The sequence below is a fragment of the Chelonoidis abingdonii genome, chromosome 19 (genome assembly GCF_003597395.2).
Source record: "Chelonoidis abingdonii isolate Lonesome George chromosome 19, CheloAbing_2.0, whole genome shotgun sequence".
Taxonomy (NCBI): Eukaryota; Metazoa; Chordata; order Testudines; family Testudinidae; genus Chelonoidis; species Chelonoidis abingdonii.
In genome coordinates, this window is record NC_133787.1 from 10805876 (window position 1) to 10818998 (window position 13123).

The following is a 13123-nucleotide window of genomic DNA, read 5'->3' on the forward strand; positions in this document are numbered from 1 at the left end:
AAATCGCACTATGCAGACTTGCATTTGTGAGGGTCTTCTGTACTTGTAATTTTAGTTATAATAAAACTTGTAAATGTTCAATTATTTTAATGCTATTTAGATTCATTTTAGTTCGAACAAATTTGTAAAAAAACTAAAACAAGTTCATATGGGGCCGGGGGCGGCAAAATCATTAATCTGCCACCCACTGAATAGTACTCACACTGCCTGGGCCCTGGCCATCAGTCCAGGGGCTCTGCATTTTAATTTAATTTTAAATGAAGCTTCTTAAACATTTTAAAAACCTTATTTACTTTACATACAACAATAGTTTATTTATATATTATAGACTTATAGAAAGAGACCTAAAAACATTTAAATGTATTACTGGCACGTGAAACCTTAAATTAGAGTGAATAAACGAAGACTCGGCACACCACTTCTGAAAGGTTGCCAACCCTTGTTCCAGACAATGGAGCTGAGATAAAAGAATCCAGAAAGAAAACGGCTGAGATATCTCAGTCACAAGCAAAATATAGAAAAGCTGAGTACTACTGTGTAAACATAATCTCAAATTAATAGCTACTGCTTTGCTCTTCTCTAGCATATATTCTCTATAGCTCCCCAAACGCTTTACAAACAATAGTTATTTCTCTAACCTCCACTCTCCGGGAGATAATATAGAAATTGTACTGAGTTAGATGAGGCAGAGCGAGATTAAATGATGTGTCCAATGAGTAAGAGAAAGAACTTCAATGCATTTGTTCAAAAAAATCTACACTGAAACTGCAGCATTAGATTTTTCAAACCATGCAATGACGGACACCATAGAGTTGAGATTATATATTTGTAACCAATTGGTCAAATAAAGTGAGCTAGGGCAGACTTTGTCTTTGACTCCTCCCATGGACTATGCATTCTACCCCAACTCTTGCAATATTTCAAGGTTACCAAGATGAGGAAAACAGGAAGGAAGCTATAGAACACTGCTGAACATAACCAAAGTCATATAATCCAGCCCTCCTATCTAAGATACTTATCTGGCTCCTATTACTGTAGTATCTAAGCACTTCACAATGTTTTAATCCTTATAACACCCCCATTCACCCTGGCAAGGAAGTACGTTATTCCCATTTTACAGGAGACACAGGAAGACTAAGTGACTTACCCTTAGAAGCCTGTAGTAGAGCAGGGACTTGAACTAAGGTCTTTGAGGTTATTCGCCCTTGTTTGCTAAACAGCTTCTGACAGGGCAATGATCTATTGCATAGCGAACAGGAAATAAAAACTGTTCTGCATTAGGGTGCATGCATGCCTGTAAAGCAATACAAAATGCTTAGCTTACACTTAACAGGGGAAATAAGCTGCTGCCTTTTATTGGACCAAAAATATGTTCTACTCAGAGTTCTGGGTGGAACATGGGGGGAAACTCTGCAGTTTTATGTTTCTTTAAAGAAAAAGGCATGAGCCAATGAACTCTGTAACTTTTGACCTTGGTAGCTGGCACATGCACTAAAGCATGAGGAGCCATCTCCCATTTAATCATGTTTGATCTGATCTAATGAAACTGTACATTCTCAGTCATATACATGTTTAATATCTTATAAAAAATCCTTTAAAGCTTTTGCCCTCAATCCTGTATCTTCCGGCAGTGAGATCCCCAGGATATATATGTACTGTGCCTAGAAGCATGTCCTTTTATCCATTCAAAATACCTTTCATTTTACAGGCTATCCCATTGTTCTCTTCTCATGATGAAAGAGTACCCAATTTAAAGTCTCCATACCTTCTTTATTTTATGTCTCACTCATGTCCCCTCTGTTTTCCATCTCTTCTCCAGACTGAGTAGTTCCAAAATGTCTTCAGATGACAAGGCCTCCATGTCTTTAATAACATTTTCATCAGTTGCCTCAGAGCCTTCTGAATACTGGAAGAAAATGACCAGGGTTCCCCAGGTATAATATGTTAGAGAAACTCTGACCTAGGGACACTCTGGAAGAGGTATGCAATAAAGCCTTCCCTTTGCCACCTTCTCTGTATCCAAAGGGTTTGTGGGAAACTGGATTGATTTGGTGAATACTCCTAATTTTCATCCAGTAACAAACTGTCAATTTCCCCCATTGCTCAAGGGGTAATGTGGCAACAAGGGTTGTCCTACTGCTGAGTCATGTCTCCACCTGTGGATACTGTGTTAGGATCCAGCCCTCAAAGGTGACTGGTTCTGTAGGGAAGAAGGATATTTCTATTGGATGGCAGCAGCTGTCAATCACACCCACTCCCTGCTCTGGACAGCATTAATACCATCTGTGAAGAAGAAAGTTTCTGGTATTTTTCTGTTTTTGTCTAGAAGTGTTTGGTATCTCTAGACATTTCTTGAGCTCCTTTCCAGCTAAATCTTCTGGATAGAAGAATGGAATCCTAGGTGCGCCAGAACTTCCATGCTGAATGTGATGCTGCTGTGAACAGCATGGTAAACCTGGAGCTGTATGCTAGCTATGTCTACTTGTCCATGGTAAGTGTAGTTCAAGTAGTTACAGGCTTTTTCAAATCACTTTGTTTTTTCTCCCATGAGAGCTAGTTTGTCTACTACTGTCTTTTAAAAAGCACTCTTGTGGTATGCTGTACCTCTTATTTTGTACTGGTGGACAACATAGGAAAGCAGTGAGGAGATGATAAGACTATTTCTGGCTCTTGTGGTTTAGTGGAGAAGCCTTATTCTGATTCTTAACAGCCATATTTGAGGCTTCTTTGTGTTAGCTTGAGGCTTTATTACCTTCACTGATCTACTCTACTCCTCCTCAGTCCTACTACTTCGACCGTGATGATGTGGCCCTCAGACACATGGCCCAGTTTCTGAAGGAGCAGTCCCATGAGGAACGGGAGCATGCAGAGAAGTTTCTGAAACACCAGAACAAGCGAGGGGGACGCATTGTCCTGCAGGCCATCAAGGTATGCACCAAATCAACATATGTCAGTGGGCGTGTGAATTCTAGACTGAGGTTAATCACAATGTGTGGGGTTGGAGCTAGAACTTGCTTTTCTCAAGGAAAGGGATGGGGCTTCCTGGGAGATCTGATTGTGCCAAATGGTGATGCTCTTATGGTAAACTAGAGTTGCATGCTTCAAAAGCATCAGCCTTTGATTCTCTAGTAAAAGGAATGTGAAGGCATGTGTGGGTCTCTGTGCTAATAGCACAGGCTAGGTTCGCTTAGCTGTGACCAGGCCATCTGCTCCATTACTTCACAAGCAATGACTTCAGTTCATAATTATAGAACCTTTAAAGGGATGAACAATGCTGTTATTGGTGGGGGTTGGAAGCTGCTTTAGATGCAAAATTACAGCTTGGTGACAAGGAGAACGGTGTCTGGTTCTCTTCCGTGGCTCACCTCCTCCGCAGAAGCCAGAGCGGGATGAATGGGGGAACAGCCTGGAGGCCCTGCAGTGTGCCCTGCAGCTGGAGAAGACTCTGAACCAGGCCCTGCTGGATCTGCACAAGTTGGCTATGGAGAAGAATGATCCCCATGTGAGTTAATTGTTTTATGTGGGTTGATGGTGTCAGAAGAAAAGGTCTGTCTGGACCCACATTTTAGAAGATAGGTTCTTCAGTCTGCTATTTCAATGCAGAAAATGGGGTGGGAGGGCAGGAGAGGGTAAGAAAAATGCAAGTGATTATTTTGCAGCTGACTTTTCTACTTCTGTCTGCTGTGTGCCAGGTGAGCAACCTTTTGGATAGTTTTACCTTCCCTGTGCTGGCACCAGAACAGGCTGCTTCCACAGGGGCACTAGGTGGTGTAGCAGTAGACAAAGTTGTCCCTGCAAAAGCTTTGCTTTCATTTAAATTGCTGGGAGGTGTGGGGGGACCTACATTGTGGTTTCAGACCTGGCCAGAGAAGTGTGTGCAGGGGTGGGCAAGAAGGAATTTCTCATGGGCACAAATGTTCATTCTGACCCTTCGGGTACGCATCCCTGACCTGTGAGATATTTTTACCCTTATGCTAGACTTGGGGTGTGCACCTTTTGATTCATAGAGAGTCGGAGCTCCTGCAAGAACTGGCCCTAATGCATTCTTCTGATGTAGAAGTCTGCTTGGACAATAATTGAGCCACTGAGTGTCCTCAAAGGCCAAATGGGTGACAAAGAAACTTGAGGCACTTATGAAATGAGAGCCAGTTAACCAATGGGTGAAGTCTTGAGTTAAACACATGGTTCTCAGGCCTGCCTATGTTAGTAGCTACAACAGTCTTTTAGTGACCAAGTATGACAGCAGTGCCTATAGGAGCAGGAGTGAGTCCCTCTTTTGCAGTTATGTGACTTCTTGGAGTCTGAGTATCTGGAGGACCAGGTGAAGGCGATCAAGCAGTTGGGAGACCACATCACCAACCTGAAGCGCCTGGGAGTGCCCCAGAATGGCATGGGAGAGTACCTGTTTGACAAGCACACCCTAGGGGAGAGCAGCTGAACTCTGCACTAGGGACCTGAGCAGTAGTGTAGCTCATGATGTCATAGCTGCAATACTCTAGATATAGATAAGAAAATAGATGTCTTGTCTTACCTAAATACCAAGAATAAAATCTGCTTTCTGGTGTAACCTGGCTCATGTGATATTACTCCAACTAGGGATGCAGGTTGGTTTCTCCACATATGCTGTAGTGGATGAATATTAATGTATAGTGGCTCACTAAGAAAAGCAGGCATCTTGTGAGGTGGAGAGGGGAAATGTTTGGGACATGATCCTCAGCAGTGTCGTGTTTGAGACTAATACACTTGTGGTAAAGGGATGTGATGGGACAGGGTCTTCATGGGACAATGGTGCAGGGAACTGTCCGTGCCATGATGTGACTTTGGTGTGGGTAGTGGTGGTGTGAAATCACAGCACAGTGCCTTCCCCTTACATCCATGGTTTTCAAGCTATAGGGTAGGGCTCCCAACGGGGGTGCAAGATGTGTGGTAAGAGCTCTGGATGTCCACCTTGGATGGCTGGGGTTCATGCTGAAGGACTGCACACACTTGGGAGGTGGGGATAAAGGGAACAGCCAGAACTCTGCCACCTGGGCTAGGGCTCTTCCTTCCACCCACCCTGCCCCAATCCCTCACCAGGAGGTGCCAGTGCAGAAGTAAGGGTGGCAATAGGGTGCTAAGCTTGCTGTGATAGTGATTAATTTCACACTGTCTCTTACTTCTGGGCTGGTGCAGCACTGCCTTCAGAGCTGGGTGGCAGTAATAGATTTTTTTTTGGGGTGCAGGGGAATATCAGTTTGAGAACCCCTGCCTTGGGTGTTTTAAACTGCATAACCTTGCTTCTAGCTGCAAAGTTCTCTACTGGTAGCTGTGCTGTGGAAGGGAACTCATAGTCCTCTTTAATCCAGCGCCACAGGGATGCAGTCTTTACATATGGAAGAAACATGTTGCTTTCTGGGGAGACTTGGTCCATTCTCAATCTGCTACTAACCATAAAAGTTTGCAGTGTGGATGATCTGACCTGCCCTCCATCTGCTGGTCCTATATCTAGAGCTGAGGTTCCAGTGTGTCTGGTTTTTGTGGTTTTTTTTTGTTTTTTTTTTTTGTTTTTTTTTTTTTTTTCCTGGCCCCTAGTTCATACATGGTTGCAGGCAGTTTTCTCCTGGTCTCTGTGGTTGGTTGTGTGGTTCCCCCTCACTCCCCAGTTCCCTACAAGATGTGGTAACCCACTTGCAAAGCAACTGCTGTATTAATTGTCTGCATTGCATGGACTTGAGTCAAGGGTGCCTGAGCAGTAGGATATCAGCTGTTTACTACTTCCAGTGTTTCTTCATTAGTCCTCACACTGGCTACTTTAGCCAGAGCTTGAGGGCGGGACCAACCTCTGCATTTTTCTCACCTATAGTAACGAGGTGGGAAAATATTAACAGTATCTAATCATTTCAGTGAAGTGAAAAAGGGCTGGATTGGCTTTCTCCTTTTCTCTTTTACTGCTGCTCTGACTCCTGGAGTCCTACTAATAGAGCAAGTTAAGGCTACCAAGCAGCTGGGAAACCACCTCACCAACCTGGGAGTGCCCCAGAATGGTATGGAAGACTCCCTGTTTGATAGGCACAGCCTGGGAGGGAGCAGCTGAATGCTGGTCCTGAAGACTGGTGCCCATAGCAAAGCTGAAATGTGACTTTTCTTGTCTGAGAACAAAACCTGTGTGTGGGGGTGTTTTTTTTTTGTTTTTTTTTCTTCTCCTCCTACTGTAGCTATGCTGTCTTCTATTTGATGCTCTGGGGAACCAGCTGAGGAGAAAAAAAAGATTAAAAAATCAGTTGAGCATGTAGTGGGGGAAGACTGGTAGGTAAGGGAAATAGTTTCACTGGCCCAACTGTTGCAATGTGCCTGTAAAATCTCCTGTGCCAGCACTAGCCTGTATGTAGTGGCCTGAATGAAGAAATCTTTGTGAGGGATCTTTGTACTAGAGTGAGAGATGCATTGCTATAAGGTTTCTACTATGTTTAGGACATATGTCTAATCTCTAAAATCAGACCCCTGGCTAAGGCATACAAAGCTGCTTTGAACTAACAGGTAGTATGCTGTAGCAGTTTCTATAGCACAGAAATATCTTTCAAAGTTCATGTAAAACTCTCACTAATCAAGGGGTAGTAAATTTTTCTGTCTCTGGTTAACCTTATGAAATGCAGGGGTTCTCAGGAAAGAGGAGTGGGGTGGGGTGTGTGTGGTGGTGTTTTTTTTTTTTGTTTTTTTTTTTTTAAATGGCCTCAGAGTGTGGCCACCAACCCTCACTGGGGACTGCTCTGAAAATTTTTCCAAACCTAACTTCCTCCCGCTACAGGCTGAAGCCCACTGAACATGCACACTGGCCCTGTCTGCGTGCAGACATGCTGCCTGCAGCCCCCAAGAAGCTGTGTGGTGCAAGCTGCTGACCCTCTGCTGGTGGTGCCAACATCCAGGGCAGCCAGGAGCTATAGCTGGGTGCTGCAGGGAGGGGCTGCTGCTTTGCCCACCCCATCTCCACCCAGGAGGCTGCAGGAAAAATCCCCTGGTAGCTGCATGGGGCTATGGTGGCTGCATTTGAGAAATGCTACTCTAGGCAGTGGTGGACAGGATGTTGGACGATATAGTTATAATGCTCTACTCTGTCCTTAATCGGTTAACCTTACTCACCACTTGGTCTGCTCAGCGGTCTCATAGCTCTTGAAGTGGACAATGACTCTGAAATTGAGCTGAATAAAGCACACTACATTACTCATGTCCATTTCCTCAGATTATAGACCTAAACATTGGCAGAGTAAATAGTCTGTTTGCTGCTAAGCATGAGACCTTAAAGGCCTGACCTTCAAAAGGTAGGTGCTCACGCTATCAAAAATCAGATGTCTTTGCAGTGATCAAAGTGTGTTGGAGAGCCACAACCCTGAGCTGCTTTCCATGACTATTAAAAAAAGATTTAGGGCTTAGTTATCCCTGCTGTTAGAGGAACTCCTAACTCACCTGTAACAATAATTGCATCGGCTGTGGGAATGACAGAAGCCCACATTTTAGACTGGGTGAGTGCAACCTATTTTTGAGGTAGCTTTCCTTACCTCTTCTAACACAGCACCTTCTTTTCAAAACATACACCATCTCACTGCCCCTACTTCATGAAACGGTCTCATTTTTGTGGCACTTGTTCTATGGGCTGGCCAAAACATGAATTTAGAAGTTTTAGTGCAAGGAAGGGAGGTATAGCTTAGTGGTTTGAGCACTGGGCTAAACCCAGTGTTCTGTGTTCAGTCCCTGAGGGGACCATTTAGGGATCTGGGGCAAAAATCTATCTGGGGATTGGTCCTATTTTGAGCAGGGGGTTGGACTAGATGACTTCCTGAGGTCCCTTCCAACCTTGATATTCTATCATGTTAACAGGCTCTGCAGTACACAGTCTTCTCCCATTGTTTCTTGGCTTGCTAGACAACAGCACTCTCCTCGGCTACCATGCTAGGTTCCACTTGCCCAAATCTGACAAGGGACTCACCCTTGTGCTCAAGACATCTTCTCAAGCCAAATTAAAGACAGGACACATCTTCTAGCTTTTCACTTCTGGGAAGGTTTAATCCTTTATTACCAATCCATTCAAAGATGCTAACAATACTATACAGCTTGGGCAAACTGTAAAACTGTCTTCCAGCCAAGCAGAGTTTGCACCATGCTGAGGCTCAAAAACACCTCATGGTGAAACAGAATATAGGGATATGCATGCAGACTGCTGCCCTGTCAGCAGCAGTGCATTGAAAAACTCAACCCAAGTGGTTAATGCAAATTGTTTTTCTGTTCTCTTAACTGACACATGTATTTTTGTGTGTCTATATAGATATAAACCCCCTCAAACCAAACAATGGTAAAGATTCAAATCTGCTTGTCACAATATAAACTTATTTTTGCCAAGCAATGGGTGTGTGTGTGCTGCCTTTCACATGAAGGCCAAATGCAGTAGGATGTAAAGCACCCTAATGCTGCCTTTGTGATAAATGGACAAAAAGTTGCCTTGTTGCTATGCAGAAAAACACATGATTATGCTGACTGTGGACTGTAAGATGTTAACTATAATGTTGCTTTACTGTAGTTATGGTTAAGAAATATGAAACTCTGGATAGTTCAGCTAATTGAGGTCCAGTTCTGTTGTGCCATTTGAGTGTTTCGAAAACATACATGCATACATCGCTTTTCAGATGTAGCCACTTTTGGCAACAGAATTAATGGAAGCCAGGACATATTTTGGCTACTTAAGTAGCACTGAGGCAACTCTGAGTTCCAGAAAGGTATCTCTGGCTTTTTGTTTAATATCCAGAAGGCAAATGTTTATTTGCAGTGAAGTTTTTTTAAAAAGATGTTGGGGGATTCAGACAGTAGCTCAAAAATCTGAGCTCAGTTACACTACAGATGGTAACTTACATCAAATAAATGGTGTAGCTGAGCTTGGAATATGGCTCAAAATGCCAAATGTTACATACAAGAGCAAGTAACTGGGGATGAATGAGGAATTCTGCAGGTGAAAATTTCAGGAAAAGAAGGATCATGAATAACTAGCTAGGGGAGGGTATAGCCATCCGCTTCCAAAAAGATATCCCTGCTCTCCAGAGTAAGGTTCCAAAATACTATGCTAACAGTAGTGTAAACTGCTGCATATTGGACTACTACTATAGTGTGTTTTTAATAATGATCCTAACGTTATAGCAGGCAAAAAGGAGATGAGATTGCTTGAAGGAGATGAGATTGCTTGAAGCTAGCTTGAAGCTATGTACATCTAGGCAGTGGGTCCTGCTATTGGACCGTTAAAGCCAACATGGACCTGTAAGGAACCCTACAAGCTGTTCTGACATGAGCCAAATGCCCCAAACCACTCTCTACATATTGGTCCCATCCTGTCTTCATGATGTTATTTTCCCAGACATGTTTCTTGTATCTGTATGCTTGATTCCCTCTTGTATTCCCCTGGTCTCTGAAAATCTTTTTTCCTTTCACTCAGATGCCCCTTTTCTGTCCTTGCAGCAGTATTTACTATGACATGACTTTGGGCTACGGGGACAGATCATGATGCCACAGCGGGAACACCAGATCTCTTGATATAACAAGCAATAGCAACCCGTACTTCCTGAGCTCAAAGAGCTTACATATAGGCCCTGATAGACCTAAGGAAGTATTGCACTCAGTGTTAAGCTGGGTGGATCCCAGGTAATACTCTCAGATTCTCCATTCTGTAGCCATCTTCCCATTTAGGGCAAAATGGGAAATTGGCATTGTTGAGTCCTATAAAAGTGATGCTTAGTGAGACACATTTTTCTCAATAAAGAAACAGGCCAGTTGGGCTGTTCTAGGAGTATCCATTGCTCCCTGCTTTTCAAAGGTTTCATAACAACTGTAGAGGTGTGTCTTATGCTAATAACCTCTTTCACCTGTAGAAATTCAGTAATAGTCCCACCCACAATGCTGATTGGTTTCTTGGTGAGAAAGGAAATTCCCATTGGATAGCAGCAGCTTGTCAGTCATACTTTTGTCCTTCTCAGAACAGTATTAATATCAAGTGCTCTAAGACAGGCTTTTATATCCTTGTGTGTGAGAGTTCTTGCTTCAGTAGTGGTTGTGTAGAGTCTTTTTCAGTTGCAAGTGTCTGTTGGTGTTTTACATCTAAACCTCAGAGGTAAGGCAATGAAGTCCCAGGTGCGTCAGAACTTCCATGCTGACTGTGAGGCTGCTGTGAACTGCATGGTGAATATGGAGCTGTATGCTAGTTATGTCTACCTGTCTATGGTGAGTAGCTTTGTTTTAAAATCATATAAAATTTTGGCTTGAACAGGGCTCTAATTGCTCTGTAATCTTGTAGCCGTAACTTATTGGAGAAAAGTGTTTCCTGATGTGCTGGTGGTTTTGAAACAAGGGTATATTTCTCATTGGGATTCCCTTAAACTTAATGGCAATTGAAATGTCAAGGTTACTAATCTCTGATTGCCTTAGCAGCAAAACATATCAAGGTACTTATCTTATTGCAAGCAACCTTCCTCTTTCATTATTATTGTCCCTTTTCTAGAATTCTGGGCATCTATTTCCTCTTCCTCTGTCAATTTTTGGATTACTGTTGATTTCAGCATTCTGGAGTTAAGAAACCTTGGTGCAAGTAGTGGATAAATGAAAGAGGATGAGGGAATGGGACAACTCAACTGATGCTGTAAACCATCTTAATAACGAATGTAAGTTTTTGATGTCAGCAGAACATGGAGCAGATTTTTAGCTCACAAGGTGAAGTGCTGTATCACAACAGTGTGTCATGTGCAGCTGTTACATGCATCTTTTATGTAGAGTAACTGTTAAGATTCAAAGGCCTAATGCCTTTCTATAGGTTCTAGGAGTTGTGAGGGAGGTTAATTACTATTACAGACTGACTTGGAATCTTGTAACTGTTTCTGGGGCAGTGGGTAGTGATATAGGGATTCGGAGAAGATTCTTCTCCTGGTAACTACTCAGAGTTGAGACACTGGAAGGAAAATATCCTCTGCATAACTTTCTCTCTAGTCCTACTACTTTGATCGTGATGATGTAGCCCTCGGACACGTAGCAAAGTTCCTCAAGGAGCAGTCCCATGAGGAGAGGGAGCATGCAGAGAAGTTCCTGACCTACCAGAACAAGTGAGGCGGGGAGGGGGGGTGTTGTCCTGCAGGATATCCAGGTGAATAAATATTTCAATGAGTATCCAGAGAACAGTGAATGAAAAACTCTAGAGCCAGGGTCTATTCTGCTTGTTACTGGTGGCAAACAGGACTGCTAACCTTTGTTTGTGAGACCATGTTTCCTCAAAATCATCTGAGGGGAATTGCATTCTAAGTCCTCTTGAGGCTCCCAATTCCCTGCAGTAAAACATCTTGCACTGTAGACTATGGTGATGAAGGCAGAGGTAGGGAGTGTTGAAGTACTAGGTATTACAGTTGGGGAGGTGGTAGATCAGGAGTAAGCAGCATCGGTAGAGTATTCTGCAATAGTTTTAATTGGCCCTGAGTTTGGCTTACCTTCTCCTCCCTTCCCCCCACCCCTGCCCATGATACACTAAGGAACGGAGTAACTCATAAAATTAAAGGATAAAATAGCTTGTTTCATCTTCAGAAATGGTGCAGTGTATTGTAAAAGGAGCCTGCTATCTGTGGTTCATAAATGAGACAAGTGGTGTGTGGTGTGCGTGTTTTTTTTTTTTCTCCCCCCCCCCCCCCATGGCTGTCCGCCTTGACAGAAACCAGAGCAGGATGAGTGGGGAAACAGCCTGGAGGCCCTGCAATGTGCCCTGCAGCTGGAGAAGACTATAAACCAGGCTCTTTTGGACCTGCACAAGCTGGCTACTGAGAAGAATGACCCCCATGTGAGTACTAGCTTAATCTTAAATTGAGACCATGGGTGCATGCTCTTTGTACAGTGGGCACCTGCTCCCTGGTTGTGGTATTAGGTGTTGCCACAATAGAAATAAAGCACAAGGAAATACAGGTGTTTAGATCAGAGGAGAGAGATTTGAACTACTAGCTCTTCTCATACCCTCTTACCTTTCCTGGATGTTTGGGTGGGAAAGGCTTGTGCAGTCTCATGCCATGTGCATGAGGTGACTTCACAGTAGCCTTCCTGACTTGCAGTACTGATGGGAATTCCTTTACTCTTCACAGAATTGGAAGGGACCTTGAGTACAGGGGACTGGACTAGATGACCTCAAGGCAGGACTAAGTAGTATCTAGACAATCCCTGACAAGTATTCAGGGATTTTTAAGAGCAGGTTGGACAATAGAGATTCCACAACCTCCCTAGGTCAACTTATTCCAGTGCTTAACCACTCTGACAGTTAAGTTTTTCCTAATGTCCAACCTAAACCGACCTTGAAGCAATGGGCTCAAATTGCAGCTTATCCTCAGAGGTTAAGGAGAGGACAACAATTTTTCTCCCCTTCTGTAACAACCTTTTATGTACTTGAAAAAGGTTATGTTCCCTCTTGGTCTTCTCTCCAGACTGAAAAAATGTCTGTTTTTTCTAGACCTTTAATCATTTTTGTTGCTCTTCTCTGGACTTCCCCAGTGTAGCCACATCTTTCCTGAAATGTGGCAGCCAGAGCTGGACGCAAGCCTCCAGCTGAGGCCTAATCAGCACAGAGTAGAATGTAAGACATGAGAAATAATTCTTCCAATACTTCTCCATGCTAACTGATGGTAGAATGAGGCTTATTAAAACTCTGCTGTGGGACCCTCATATTTGGTGCTTGCCCATTGCACAGCAGGTGCTGTTGAGTGAGCTAACTTTACATTCCCCCCTGAAATGTGGTGAGAACTCTTTTTTGGTCCATGCTTTGCCAACTTCAGCTTTGAGCAAGGTCACCAGTGGGGGCTCCATGCTGTCTTCCTTTCAAGGCCCCCAATGGACCATGGAGTCTTGCAATATTGACTGAGACAAACGTGATATCTCCTTCTTATATAAGATTGGAACAATCCACCTTCACTTGACTTCTGTCTTTTCCCCCTAGCTCTGTGACTTCCTGGAGTCTGACTTCCTGGAGGAGCAGGTGAAGGCCATCAAGCAGCTGGGAGACCATGTCACCAACCTGAAGCGCCTGGGAGTGCCCCAGAACGGCATGGGAGAGTACCTGTTTGACAAGCACACCCTGGGGGAGAGCAGCTGA

At 43.7% G+C, this 13123-nt stretch overlaps 1 protein-coding gene and 1 pseudogene across 1 annotated transcript; both read left to right on the forward strand.

Moving 5' to 3' along the window:
- Positions 1–4567, forward strand: LOC116820822 (ferritin heavy chain A). The gene is made up of 4 exons (XM_032773519.2): positions 1–2491; positions 2782–2928; positions 3377–3502; positions 4283–4567. Exons 1-4 carry the CDS (start codon positions 2447–2449, stop codon positions 4436–4438), a joined length of 474 nt encoding a protein of 157 aa, XP_032629410.1. The 5' UTR covers positions 1–2446; the 3' UTR covers positions 4439–4567.
- Positions 4568–10131: 5564 nt separating this feature from the next.
- Positions 10132–13123, forward strand: LOC116820821 (ferritin heavy chain A-like; annotated as a pseudogene).